The sequence below is a fragment of the Zophobas morio genome, unplaced genomic scaffold (assembly GCF_036711695.1).
Source record: "Zophobas morio isolate AGI-343-1 ecotype UQ-CSIRO unplaced genomic scaffold, CSIRO_AGI_Zmor_V1 ptg000191l, whole genome shotgun sequence".
NCBI lineage: Eukaryota > Metazoa > Arthropoda > Insecta > Coleoptera > Tenebrionidae > Zophobas > Zophobas morio.
The window spans coordinates 66737-81774 of record NW_026972295.1 but is presented as its reverse complement, the minus strand read 5'-3'; the positions used below and the strand labels follow the sequence as shown (position 1 = coordinate 81774).

The 15038-nt window shown below is 31.6% G+C and overlaps 1 protein-coding gene and 1 long non-coding RNA gene across 2 annotated transcripts; both read left to right on the top strand.

The window, feature by feature from the left end:
• Positions 1–2121: 2121 nt before the first annotated feature.
• LOC135145823 (uncharacterized) lies at positions 2122–2665 on the top strand. The gene is made up of 3 exons (XR_010283574.1): positions 2122–2290; positions 2483–2540; positions 2601–2665. It is a non-coding gene; the product is annotated as an uncharacterized LOC135145823 (long non-coding RNA).
• Positions 2666–3226: 561 nt separating this feature from the next.
• Positions 3227–14800, top strand: LOC135145828 (phospholipase D2-like). The gene is made up of 37 exons (XM_064077966.1): positions 3227–3279; positions 3332–3378; positions 3442–3493; positions 3719–3835; positions 3922–3998; positions 4072–4225; positions 4480–4605; positions 4845–4903; positions 4969–5040; positions 5191–5237; positions 5451–5496; positions 6072–6200; positions 6493–6552; positions 6609–6657; positions 6720–6790; positions 7057–7119; positions 7633–7705; positions 7796–7875; positions 9135–9252; positions 9335–9417; positions 9756–9822; positions 10600–10663; positions 11122–11161; positions 11543–11703; positions 11767–11838; positions 12027–12142; positions 12201–12291; positions 12445–12507; positions 12561–12630; positions 12685–12775; positions 12946–13081; positions 13297–13374; positions 13744–13818; positions 13868–13984; positions 14032–14076; positions 14230–14284; positions 14673–14800. Exons 1-37 carry the CDS (start codon positions 3227–3229, stop codon positions 14798–14800), a joined length of 3045 nt encoding a protein of 1014 aa, XP_063934036.1.
• Positions 14801–15038: the final 238 nt, after the last annotated feature.

Here is a 15038-nt window from a genome sequence, read left to right as displayed (position 1 = left end):
ATTTCGTCGCCCTTTCTCCACAATTATAAATGAGATTGTTGCTTTCTTGACCTTCAACTTTAACACCTTCCTTTTCTCGATAGTGTTTTGGGACGTTTGATTTTGTAAGCGCCCTCATAAGCGGTATTGCCTTGGCAGTACTGTTTAACAACTACCTTACGCACGTCCTTGCTTGTTGCTATACCTCGGAGCATTTTTGACTAAATCTGACGGAGAGTTACCCAACAAAATTGTATACTGTTGACGTGACAGTTGTTTTCATTTGTTGCAAAGATCCGCCGTTTAAAAAATTAACTGATTCTTATATTAGTTTTTCCCAAGAATTAGTTGTCAACATATTTTTATTGAAAAGAAAAAACAAATTTATCAATAATATAACAAACTGCGGAAATATTAAGTCCATTTTGATTAATAACAGTAATATATTATTAGATACATTGTTAGGTATTCCTAAAAACTGTGAATAGTTAAGTCGAAGTTGATTTTTATAAGTCAGAAATGAAAATGTAATGCTTGTCCCTCAATTAGTTGTGAGGGCTCGTAGTAGTTTCAGCTACTTCCTTATCAGCTTTATCGTACATGGTTGTCAAAGAGCTCGCGAAGGAGAATTAAAGCAACAAGTTTTATAAGTTAAATGATCATGCGTCGTTTTGTGCTAGTAAGAGTAACTTTTTTAAAAGATTTGGTTTCGTTAAAACCTTTAAATTGCAAACCTGACGACCTTTCTCTCTCTGGGGACCTCAGGCTGTCATGACGATAACACAGGCTTACGAAGCTTTATAGATTTAAAACCTTTGCCACAAGAATTAGGAGTACTATACAATGTTTTCCGCTCTTAATCAATAAGCAATTAGAGTCTGCTTGTATTAGAGCTTCCGGGCCACCGATAACTTCGTTTAATTTTGTAGCAGCGTACATGAAGAATCTACCTATACTTTTCGTATGGGTCAATCAAGCTATTTGCCAAAAAAGTACGGACGTAGATGGCCGTAGCGGCTAACGGTAGTAACAAACCAAGGTTTGTTTTACTTGTGTTATTACTGTGTAATAACGATGGTACTGTTCAATTATGAATAGTAATCGTGGATATTATTTGCGGGTAGATTCTGAAGCACAGTTTTCGGAAGGTTTACATAAACAATTTAAAAGTTTTTCATACTAATAGGGAAACCTTTTTTAACTTTACTACTTTTCATTGCTTGCTTGCTCTTCTTTCAGCTGTTTTTAAATATTTTATTTTAATTAAAAGACCAGCACAATGACAACGCTCATATTCCTTACGTAATATATATATCTGTCACCTTATTTTTTTATTTTCATGCCTTTATATAACTATATATTGCCTTATAGAAGAATTAAGGCTGTTTACCTACGCTCAATTCTTTTATATGTATATATTAAAGCTAGCCTACAAGGAGCCCGTTACAGTAGTAAATGTAGAGGCCAAGCAAGTCAAAAATATAAAAGAACTTCATAATTACACTGCTTATGTGGTACATTTACAACACGGTATTTCAGGCTTTGTTTCTTTTCTGTTTTTTTACTTTTAATTTATTGGTTTTTTTTTAATCCTCCTTTATCTTTGTTCATCTTTTAGCCAATATATTATTATATATTATTTCTATAATTATTTACTAATAATTATATTTATTAAACCAGGCCCCCTCTCTTGGTCGGTCAATAAAAGAGAAAGTGCTTTTTATGATTTACATAAAATCATTACGAAAGTTATGGAGTCTAAAAAGCTTCCAGTACTTTATTAATACTTTTTTATATTTTTACTTTTATGAAAGGGTATAAAACCTTTAAAACCTTTAATCTTGTGATGTTTGGAGCTAATGCTACTGAAATTATTAACTAGTAAAGTTGTATGTAATAGTATTTATTATAGACGCCCTCGAATTTTTTTTGGTATAATATATAATACAATTTTCTAATTTTATAGAACATTCTTATATTCTATTTTTAAAGTCTTATATAAAAAAAAAACCAATGTTTAAAATGTTTTTTTTACTAATTAAAGTCTTTTAACTTCTAACTAATTGATACTACTCTACCACCCCTTTCTTACACATCTGTGACTTATTTCTGAGTTTATATGAAGTGCATTACTTGTGCATGGTTATATGTGAACATTACTGCTTCTATGTATATCCAGCAACAGTCAAAATTGCCTAACCGACTTCGCACGTGGGCGAACGATCTCCACACCACCGTTGATAATTTTTATAAATACTTGCAACAAGTTTTATCGAATCCTTTAATATTGTCCGTTCCAGAAGTTTTAGCGGTATTTGTTACGTATTTTAATTTTCTTTGTAGAATTTTTTTCTTATACTTTTTATGCTCTACTAGCCAATAATTATTGTTCGTCTCACCTTATTTCTTTTAAGACTCTACTGTAAAAATGCTTTAAATTTGCTTTAAATAATTGATTATTTTAAAGTTTTCTATTCAGGTTTCATTATTTTTATAAAATTAGTGGTTTGGCATCTCCAGATATTCCTTTTTAGATACTTTTGGAAATAAAAACTTTGAAGGTTTATTTATTGCTTCGTATTCATAGTATGAGGCAATATTTATATTTACGTACGTTTAAGGGTTAGTATCTAAGAACAGCGGTGGCTACCGATTCCGTGGCAGTTTCGCTTTTTTAGCTTGTAAAGCGCGGAAAAAGGTTTTTTATAATTCATATTATTAAAATAATTAAAAATAAATCAAAAAAGTAAAGCAATATTCATAGAGTTGCTAAAAGAAAATTAAAAAAAATTTTCTTCTTGGTAGTGGCAACAACATAATGGGGCAACTAAAATTTTTAAACTTTTCGTGCCTTTCTATATATATATATATATAACGTGCTGACCGCGCTGGCGTTTGCCTTCAAAAAAAGTGTTTTTAGCAAACGCGTAGTAAAAGAACCAATCCGTGCTTCGCCTCTCTTCGATGGTGCGAATCGAATTTTGTTTGACTAGATTGTGCACGTGATACTGGGGCTGACTATTAGTAGCTGAGTTTATATATTTGCTGTATTTTTTATAAAGCATACCATTTTAACGGCTTAGCAAGGCTGGTTGCCTTATAGGCCAGTAAGACACCGTGACTACATGAAAATTTAATACTGGCGGGCTTGAGTCTTTTTATTAACTTCATTATTTTCCAAACACTGTTTTGCTGGTGTTGATATTTTTCTCTTAAGGTTTGGCTTATAATAAAAGATAGTTATGTAATGTACCTCAACAATAAACTTACTGAAATTCGCGGCGTTCTTCTATTTGATAGGTTGTTTTCTGTTTGATATTTTTGTTTTTTCTCGGATTTTAATGCAAACTAGCGAAACAACTGTAAAAGTTAGTGGGAACAGAGGAGCGCGAGGCTACAGTTGCGTACTTATTATAAAATTAGTGGAGTTTTCTTAGCTAACATTTATATCATTTAAAAAAGAAGTTATTTTTTCTAATGCTTACCGCATTTTCGAAGTTAATTTTAAGGATTTGTAAGTTTTTGTCTTGTCACGTTTACTAATTGTTTTTATTATATTATAATTTAATAATTTGGTTTTGGTACTAAATGTAATGAATTACGTAATATACATATATTATTACGCGTGATGTTTTTATTTTATAAAAGTAGCTTCACTTTTATGGTCCTCTCTTCAATATGTTCAGGAACTTTAATCCTCACTCAATTCTCTGCTCATCGCTGTGCATTATTATTTTAGATACAATTCCAACCAGTTTTATAAGGAACTTTCCATTCTGCTTGACAAGTCTCCATGGACCAATCGTAACCCATATTGCTCTTTTGCACCAGTTAGACCGCTCAATCTGGTCAAATGGTACCCCCATCTTATGTTTTTTTTCATAAGCTAAGCCCCTGTATATTTGCTTATTATTTATTGCATGTTCCCGACTCTTTTATTAGGTTTGTTGACGGTGAGGAGTACTTTGAAGCCATTGCAGTCGCCTTATCGGCCGCGAGGAATGAAATTTTTATTGGAGGTTTTCAATATTATTAATGATATTCATCAGAATGTTAATAAGCAATTATTATTATCATCATTATTTCTGCAAGACTGGTTTCTTTCTCCCCAAGTCTATTTAAAACGTCCGCCGCGTAACCATGAAGGTTATAGGTTAGACCGAATTTTGGCGCGTAAAGCCGAAGGAGGGGTCAAAGTTCATGTGTTGCTGTATAAAAATGTGGAGCTTGCGCTCACTATTGACAGGTTTTTTATGAACTGTGGAAACTAGCTGTATTAAGAGAATAAAATATTGTAGTTATAATGAAAGTGCATACTGAAACCACGTGTATGACCTCTTCATACTTTTATTTATAATTTGAGTTTACATTTTACGCAATTTTTGAATTCATAAATATTCTTAAGAAATTTTTCATATGCATAAAAGTCTTGTGGGTGCGCAACTATACTATTTTTTGAACTTCACTGTTCGTATCTTAGTAATAAGTAATTATTTTTAGTTTATATTCTAAAGAAACACTAAAAGCATTGCATCCCAACATTTCTGTTTTGCGAAGTCCGGATCATCCACCTGATGGTGTCTGGCTGTGGGCCCATCATGAAAAAATATGCGTGGTCGACCAAAGGTACCCTCGTTCGTAATAATATGTGCCCATTATTCATAATATGTTTATTTTATTTTTATCGTTACTTTTAAGCAATACAATTTCATGTGTTTTATTATTATTATGTACATCTTAAAACTTATAAATTAGCAAAAATATGTTAAATAGACATTAATTAGAAAAATAATAAAGGGAAGGACGCGCTTGTGCTTGTTGCTATAAATATTATGAATAGCTAACTCATAACCTTTATGATATAGCATTGCTTTCATTGGTGGGATGGATCTCTGCTTTGGAAGATACGATACGCATGAGCATGGTAGCATAAATGTTATTTTTGTTGCTGAGGTTCTAGCATTTTTCTATATTATTTTTGTGTGTCAGGGCTCACTGACTTGTACCAGCCAATGTCGAACGAGGAGGAAGAGTCGTTGTTTTCAAATCTTATAATAAAAAGTATTTTTGCATTTTTAATTTTATGCTTTGCGCTAAATAATTAGTGGATATAATTGGAAAAAACTAGCGTTTTGTTGGGCTTACAACTCTTTTTTGTTTATGAATTGCGAAAACCCCATTTTGAGTATTTTTTAACGTGTTTTTCTATAGTCATTAAAATTACGGAGCTGCCTCCTTTGCAAATCAGTTCTCGAAAGGTTTCTTTATAATAGATGATCATTTATTATTGTGACTCCCATGCTTGTAAATTTTCGAGTATAGTAATCGGTAGCGATTTAACTTGCGCCACTGTAGATTTGGTTTGTTAACCAATGATGACCGCCTATTATTTATTAATATTCAATAGTGAGGCGGCCCATTACTTTTTATATTTGGTACTAATGCCTATGATCTTAATGGTTTTTCTCTAGAAGTCCTTTAATTTTGGAAAATTTAATTCCTCGGAGATGGCTAAAAGTAATATATTTTATTTTTCTATATTTTTTTGTGCGTCCAACAACTTCTAAGACAATTCTCTTATCTTATGAGCAATCTTCTGAGATTCATTTTAAATTTTTTGATTAGTTAACATGCCTTTGTACTTATAAATGTTGCGGTTAACGCGTCACCTGCAAGACAAATTCGGCTTTCATTAACAACTTTGCTACGCGCTTGGTTTTTCTAGTTATTTACGTCGAGCTGAGGTCGAGCATATTTACTTCGGCTTCGCGCTGGTCGCATTATAAAATGAGAGAATCAAATGATTGGAGCCAAAGTTTTGGTTGTGTTTATGAACATCCACGTAGAGGGCAACGGCCCCTCGCCAATTTTGTGGGGCATTAAAAACTTTGACAGGCAGTTATTTACCATTAAAATTACATCAAGGAAGTTCTAAATGCTTATTTTTGTTGGATATTAAATTTTAGACGCCTTTTTTTTAGCTGTAAAAAATTCAACATGTTGGTTTAGCAATTTTTGGAGATTTTTTAATTAACTTTTCTATGTTGGCTTTGTTTTATAGAAAAATAATTACTAGTTTTTTTTGGGAGTAGAAGAAAAAAAAGAGCGAGTCCGAGGAAACTGGGAACTGCTACGGAAGCGAGTGATGAGTAAAAGATACTCTCCTACTCGGTATTGTGACAACAACGACGTTGTTCAACTTTCCCAGCACCAAAAGCAAGGTGATTTTATATTTATAATACTTAATGCAGTTAAATATGTAGTGGTTTTTGATTCTTTCATAAGTTTATGCCTACGACTTACTTACTTTTAATATATTATCTTTTTTAATACTTTTTTACTTTTACTCTCTACGGAAACTTGTTCATGCATTTTCCTTTATATATATTTATTTAAGTTTTTTATTTATTAGTTTTTAATATATATTATCTAACTTATATATTTATTTTTATTATCTTCTCTTTCACTATTGCATCCTACTTTATACGTCTTATGGTACTATTTTTCTCATAGACCCACGTGGCTCTTTTTCTAAGAAAATGTCTCTTTTGCACAGCCGTTCTTTCTCTTCCGGTAGTTTAAGTTTCTTGTTATATTGTTTTTTCTGTTATTGTCGTTATATTTCTGAGGGCCTCTTCCTTCTAGTGGAAAGGTGAACACCAATCAGCCTTCCTGGGGGTTTTGCTCGTTTCCATTTTATTAATAATTCCTATTATTATAGTTATTTTTCTCTACTTCAGGTTATCAAAGAACTCGAAAGCGCCGAAAACGCGTCACACCCCCTCTTCTGCCGCTCCAAAAAGTTCACGAAGTATTATACTTTATTATTGGGCTTTTTAATAGAAGTTATGGTAAACTTTTTATATAACTGCGCGCGCGTGTTTGTTACAACGTGCAAGCCACAGACACGTTTGATTCGAGTTTTTAACAACTGTGTTGTTGTTATTCGTAGCCTTATACTTTGTTGGTAGCTTTAATATTACGAGAGTATAGTATACATTATTGAGTACTAAAACACTTAACACTATGACAAAGTGAATAGAGAATACTTACAACTCCCTTTTATTTTTCTTCGAGGTTCGGATAAAATCGAAAAAACCGCACAAGAATCTTCAAGTTCCGAACTAAACCGCTCAGAAAGTAAAATATATATTTTCTTATTTTTTTTTAGATAAAAGTTATTGTTATTGGTTGAATGGATATTTTTGTTGCAGTTTGTCATATGTGTTTTTACGGAAAAAACTCCTAAGCTAGTAGAGTTTTTTGTTTCAAACTTTTATCACTGAGAATAGTATAAGGATACTCGTGTTTTTCTTTGACTTTCTCACACCATAGTTATTGGTTAATGTTCGGGGGCCTATTTTTTCCGCGTTTACAACATTTTCGCTAAAAGACAAATTGTGTACGGTGAAACGTTGGCCCCTCATTGATGTTCTAATAGCTAATAAAAACTTTTACGTCCAATACAAAAACCTTGCCACTAACAAGTATTATCCATTTTCTGTATTCGGAAGTGTCGCCTTTTATTGGCTTTTTCTTTATCCAAGCATGTGTTAGGGATTCGATATTCCCTTGCTACTTTGAACTAATAAGTAACACTTCATTGGAGATCTACCTTTTCTCTACACGTGACTTATGATGTATTTTGTTTAGGACAACAAACGTTTAAACATCGAAGGCACCAATCACATCCCATTAGGCCATCAATGGCACAAAGCGTGAGAAAGTAAAAAAGAATTTTTATAAACTATTCACACTTATTTATGTGTAGCCTAAGCGGGTTTACCATTTTTATTGAATTTTTAATTTAATGAAGGTCGTTGTTTTCGGAAACTTTAATGCATGGCTTCAAAAAAAATAGTGAATCTTGCAGAGATACAGAACACACGATTTCTTGTACCATTTATAATCCACTTTTACTAACTTTCTTCTATCTTTTTATTTCGGGCAGAAAAAAAATATATTATTGGTTTTTCTTATATATAAATATTGATTACTCTTCCACAGTCAGTTTATAATAACTTTTATTATGGCACTTATTATAACAAAAACTTTATAATGGAAATACTGTGCTTTAGCTATTGCAGAAGCACACAAAATTATAATTCAGTTTTAGCTGAATACATAAACTTAAAGGTAGATAATGAACCAACGAGAACGAATCGGTATTTAGATAACGAGTTTGCCACCTTCACTATATTTTCGCCGATTGTTTTATATATATTTTTTTTTAAGTTGAAGTTAAAAATAATGAAAAATTTTATATTCACTAAAAAGTAAAATAACATCGAATATATTTCAGTCTCAACTTTGCATTAGTTTTTGCTTCAACAGCTTTTGAGGCGTTTCCTATTCAATGCGTTAAACCAGCATGCGCGCATAGAAATAAACTTGATAAGCTGGTAAGACCTGCTTACACTAAACATGACGCGATGCCAAGGAAATGCTGCAAAGCTCAATGCCAGCTAATGGGGGCGCACTTTCTAGTTTGCATTACTACTCGATCATTTCTTTTTACTCAAAAACAATTGTGCACAATCAATGAAAAAAATATATTTTTTTGCTTTGTAGTATTGCTTTTTCTATTTCAAATGTTGGTATTTGTTATCTTAAGGAAAGTTCTAAGCACACTTGTGTAAGATTTTGTTAATAATAACACTAAACAGAAAAAAGAAAATATGCGGAAGATAAACAAATTTATTTAGTTGCTGTACAAACGGATTAAAAAGAGTATTTAGAACTTTTAATGCTATTATTTGCAAACACGTGCTTATAATGAATTTAAGGTGATAGGAAAAAAGTTGAATATATTTAAAATATTTGAGAATTACTGGAGTGATAAAAAGTTTATAAAGTAATCCACTAAATAAATTTAAGTTTTAACGTCTTATATTTAATAATAATTTTAAACTTTATAATGAACAATGAAGCGTGACAGGTTCATAAATTAAGAATGATAACTGCTTTAATAGAAAGCATATCAATGACTTTGTAAAACTTTATCAATTTCAAAATCATATATTATGAACTACTTTATTTTTTTTTGTTTCTACATTACTAAGCAGTCAAATTTAGCCGAGTTTAAAGTTTTAAAAAGTTATTATAAAATAGTTATAAAGTTTGATGCTGTCCTTAACAAATTTTTATGCGAGCAGCTTATGACTATTCCAACCTGCTTATCGAAGCAAAACTTAATATCCTCTGCGGCTCTTTCGAGGAACACACGCATTTTACTTATGCCCGCACCGTTAACTTGTTACATTTAAGTTTCATGTACAACGAAAATTTTTTTAAAGTTTTATGTGGATTTTCTTTTTTTCGTATAAACTTTTATTATTCTTGATGTGCTCTTCAGGATTAAACTTGATAAAGGAGTGAAAGAGCTCTTATTTGTTATTTCTGTTTCCGACCCCAATATCAAAAGCTTAACCTGTAAAGGTTTTTTATTGACTATAATTTATCCTGCTTCTCACTTTCGCTTCGTATATAAAATGTAGTTTTCTTATGGTTAGAGCAAAAATCTTAAGAAAAAGGCTTTTACTTATATTTATTGTGGACCACGTGCTATCCACAAAGTTCTTTTGCTCGAACTGTTATGCCCGTGTACATATTTACAGTTGAGAGTGTAAAAGCGTTGCTTTATTTTTGGAGTTTTTAAATAAAACTGGTTTTTGCCTGCTTTTCACGTCATTCACGACTTAAAATATTTATTTGAAAGCTAATCTAAAAACACGAACTAATAGCAGCACTTAGTATGTACTTTTATATATACGAAGGAATTATAACTATTGAAGACTTACAGGAAACTGAGAAGCCATTGAAATCGGAAGTGAAGCTTTTAAAGTATGAAAATTTCTTCGGTGTCATAATTATAGTTTACTTTTTCATAGTCGTAACTTGAATTTGCGCTATTAACGTTTTATTAACCGTTTTTTGAGACTCAGTTTAATTACTATTTATAATAATTTCGATATATTTATTTATATTATTTTCAATGGATGCTCAGTATTTCTTTTTCTTAATTATTATTTGTAAATTATAAATAAAAGAAACACCGCAAAACAATTTTTTATATATTCATTGTTTAGTTTTAAAAAATTTATTTGATATTAAATTTATAAAATACTATGATGAGAGTATTTTCTGGGATTATTGCTTGATGAGTAGTTTTATTCATTTATCATAATGAATTATTCTGCTGTGTAAAAAACGTGACCAATCGTTGCTTTATAATAGTCTATTTCTCTTTAATAAATGTGCCCTTCACTTCCCTCAAGTTTTGTTTTCCTTTATTTTATTCCAACGGAGCAGCTCAGCAAAAGTGGGCAGTATAAAAAAATATGAAAATACTATAAACTTTAAAGACTATTCGGTCGTTCCTATTTGCTTTGATTGTAATAACAAGTATTTTTTCTATCTATAAAATTTTAATAAAATGCGTTAGTCGATTTATAAGAATACAATATCTATGTATCACGTTTATTATAATAATAAATTACTTCTATTGTTTTTTTGTTATAATGATTAATATTTATTAACTATTTTTATATTTTTATAACGTTTACAATTAATTATTTTTGTTATAATATAAGTAATATTACTTCAATTTTTTTTCTTAAGAGGCGAGGACGAGCAGTTTGTTGAGTCCGACTCCGTACTTCACATTGAATACATGTATTATAAAGTTCGCATGTTTATATTATAACATTTTATAAAATTATTTTAAAATTTATAATTTATAATTGTTTTTTATATTCTTTTTTTTGTTCATGTATAACTAACACTATTAATACTAACTGTATCTAACTTCTTTGTATTACTCCGTAGATAGTAAGTTAGCATATAAAAAGAAAGTGTTTTATTTCGTTTTTTTTTTTGAAACAAATTCATACTCTTAATAATAAAACAGGAAAGCAATACTAATTAACATAAATATGAGCTCCCCGTTAACTTATTGCGTTCCTGCGTTTGTTATTAAACTTTGAAGCTACACTACTTTTATACTGTTTAAATAATTTAATTTAATGAAAATTCTATATTTTAGATCTTAATATATTAAAAAAAATTTAATAGTTACTGATTTTTACAATGCTTATACCTGTGTTGCTTATTGGGCCGTTAATATGTATAATTAACCAATAGAGAATGAAGCCTTTAGTTAAGCCCTCTCCTACTTGGATCGGTATAACTTTGGTGTTATAATTTTTACAATAGACATAATATTATATTATTATAAAGTGCTCCACAGGTAGTAGCTATAGGCTTTATTATTTGGCCCCGTCGCTGCGACCTATGAAAGCGTGTGGGCCTGTATACTTAGACAGCAGCATGACCTAGTTTGTTTGGTAGGCTTCGTGGTCTGACCACGTGACTCTCCGGCATTTTGTGGGGTGTTCCCTCATTTGCTTTTTCATACGGTGCAACTTCTTTCTTAAGAAGTTTTTTTTTTGAAACTGTTAAAACTTTTGTAATAGTTCAACTTTTGCGCTATCATTTATTATCTGCTGAAAGTACTTTTTTGTAGTTATGGAACCATTAAAGTTTCTCAACTCTCTAATTGCAGGTAAGGACTATAGCAATCCGCTCATACGGGACTTCTATGACCTAAGCAAGTGGGACATGGACAGTCTCGACCGTTGGACTCAGCCTCGCTTGCCCTGGCATGATCTTGCTATTTGTTTGATTGGTCAAAGTTCACGTGACATTGCTCGCCATTTCATTCAAGTGACTTTCTTTATCGCTTATTACATCTACAGCCCGAGGTAAGTCTCTTATTGGCCTTGATAGAGATATAACCACGTGAAAACTCAGAAATACAAGTATGATGAAGCCGTGCCTTACTTGCTGCCGAAGTTAGACGTAATTATATCATTGGATCTCACCACATGCACCACGTGCCATTAACGATTCACTGCTTTAATTCATATTTTGTTACAATAAATCTTTTTAAGGCAACTTTTTATATAATAGTTGTACTAAATTGTATGCTTAATATTTATCAGTTGTTACATACTAATAAGTTTTGTACTTTAACGCATCATCTACAGTTTGCGGTAGAGAGCGCGGCGTCCTTGCTTGAGGGCATTCCTGCGATACGCTCTGATTTTCCTATAAAAAACTTTACTTGTGCTACTGTCCAAGTTCTTCGATCGTGCGGGCCTTGGTAACTTCGACGTCCGCCGCAGACCGTAATAGTGAAACTTTATTATACCATCTTGAAGGTCATGCGGCATCGACACCGAAAAATCTATACAAAGCGCTTATCTTCGCTTAATTGAACACGCGAAGCACTTTATATACATTGAAAACCAGGCACGCCAGGCCTATTTCTTATTTCTTTTTTTATGAACTTAAAGGATTCTATAGTTTCCTTTCTTATACTTTATGTAAAACCGTTAAAATAATAGCAATTACTTAAAAAGTTAATTATATATTAATCTTTTTGTGTCACTACTTTTTTTAAAGTTCTTCATATCCTGCGGAGGTGACGTTCAAAACCTCGTGGCTAATGCAATTGTTGAACGCGTGGTAAAAAAGTTTTTATTAACCTTTTTTTGGTATGTCGATATATACTTTTTTAGAAAAGAGCAGCAGAAAACAATGAGCGCTTCCGTGTTTTTATACTGCTTCCTCTTATACCTGCTTTCGAAGGTTTTTTTTCATTGCTTATATAACACTAGCTAATAATAGTAATAATCCCAAAAGGAGAAATTGGTATGGGGACTGCCTCCACTACCATTATAATGCACTGGCAATACGCGTCTCTTACACGTGGCAAATCTTCTCTGATGGGCAGGTTTCTTGCTACAAAACTTTCATGGAACTTCACTGCAATTATTCTCTATATCGCTTTCCACACTTTATTATGTCTTTCATTTTTGTAAAAATAGATAACTTTTAACGATGATTTTTATATTTATTAAGAAAATATTACTTCTAATAGATTTTGTATATATTTACTTGTAGGCTTGACGCTCTTGTGGGAGACTCTTCCAAGTACATCGCCGTCAACTGTCTGAGGCGCTGGGACGTCCTCTACGACGCTCTTATAGAAAACCAAATATACATTCACAGCAAACTCATGATTGTAGACGACGAGAAGGTTTCTTGTTTCTTGTTTATACCTTTTTTACATAAGGAAACTTTATTACGAAACTTAACTGGGGCATATGTACCTGTCAGCTTATATATTTTAACATTATAAACTTAATCTAAAGTATGTACTTACAACCTAGTCTCTTTCTAGAGTTAGTCTTGTTATTTATTGCATACTTGTAGGGTCGCAGCAATAGTGAGTTTCCCCTTTTTTATGTATAGGCCATTTGCGGTTCTGCTAATATTAATGACAGAAGTTTATTGGGGAATCGCGACAGTGAAATAGCCGCAATAATTGAAGTAATCCAACTTTTTTATGCACTGTTTTTTTTAATATAAAGAGGTTTACGTTATTTATACCTGCGAAGTAAAAGTTTATTAGCAAGAGTTTACTTATCAATTAAAGCGATATCGACTTTCCGGACTCGCCTCCCTACTAATAATTATCGTTAATATTATTACAGTTTATCAGCATTCTAGTGCCATTGGAATAGCAAAACTATATTTGCTTAACATACTTCTAGCAAACGCCTGTTTTTTTATTTTAAATATAATTTTATTCTTTCTCTGCAATTCTATTTATATTTCTTTCTGACTTCCGAGGATGTTGATAATTTGTCAAACTATTTTTTTATTATAATTTTTTTTCTTATTACTCTATTACTTTAGGATAATGAATTAGTAGAAATCAAACTTAATGGTAAACTTGTCAAAGTGGGAAAGTCCATTCATGCCCTCAGAATGGTGGAATTTTAACAATGAGGTTAACAATAATAAAAATACTTATTTATAGAAACTTTTTGCGGAACATTTGGGTTTTTCGGACGACGTATGCATTGATTGCGTTAGCGATGATTTTTATAACATTTGGAATAAAATTTCAGGAGAAAACACCACGATATACGATAACGTATAACGTTATATTATCGTTATAATTATAATTATTACTCATATCAGGTATTCCGCTCTATTCCTAATAATCATATAAAAACGTGGACGGACGTAAGCACTTCAATAATTAAGCATTCTGACGTTGCAATAACTTTTAAGTTTTGTATTTGGCAACAAATTGATTTGAGATAGTGAATAATATAAATTGCTGCAAATTATTACTTTCGTTAGTAAGTTATGTACACATGGTCACTTTTTTATTAGCTGGAGCTCTGGAGAAGAAATTCTCACCCTCCTTCTATATCCGATAAGAATTCCGGTTATCTACTTTATTTATTTTTATTATTATTGCCTTTTTTTATATAATATTCTCTATTTTCTCTTTACGTTGCGTTTTTTTAATGGTCGTTTCTTAACTTGCTACATATAAATTATCAAACTATATAAATTTTATTAAAATTAATAATAATTGTATTTGATGATATTCTTATTCAACTGTGGTGTACTTAATGACCTGAAAACCACAATGCCCTTACTTTATTTCAACAAGTTTGAGCAGAAAATAATGAATAATTGCATATATATAATATCTCTTTTTTCTGCTAACCAGCTAAACTCATACTGTAAAATTATCTAAGACTACTCTACTATATGATATATAAAACAGTAACGCTGTCTATCATTAAAATTTTATAAAACGAGCTCAGCTAGGAAACAACTGGAAAAGATTCGCGGGAATTTAGTCGACTTCCCTAAATCCTTTTTAGAAAAAGAAAACTTGCTTCCCCGACCCGACTCGGCTGAGTACTATCTTCCGGTGAGGACCTTTACTTAAGCTATATGTCGGCAACAAACTTTAATAAAGTTATCAGTTAAGTATTGCTTCTTATTATTAGTATGTCAAATTTTCTCCGTCTTTTCATATGACGGGGGGGGGGCGGAGGCCATCCCCGAGCAACTGAATTACTGTTGGTGCGATTAGTATTAATAAGTATTATGATACATAATTTAGCGAGGCACCTTGGCGTCCACCGCCGGACAAGTAAGCTCGAACTGACCTTCTCAATAGCCAT

Excerpts from the sequence above, each read along its gene's own strand:
- LOC135145828 (XM_064077966.1), top strand. The coding sequence starts at position 3,227 with ATGTACCTCAACAATAAACTTACTGAAATTCGCGGCGTTCTTCTATTT. Across the intron at positions 13,082-13,296 it reads TGATTGTAGACGACGAGAAG|GCCATTTGCGGTTCTGCTAA; the intron begins GTTTCTTGTTTC and ends TTTTATGTATAG. Across the intron at positions 14,077-14,229 it reads ATATAAAAACGTGGACGGAC|CTGGAGCTCTGGAGAAGAAA; the intron begins GTAAGCACTTCA and ends CTTTTTTATTAG.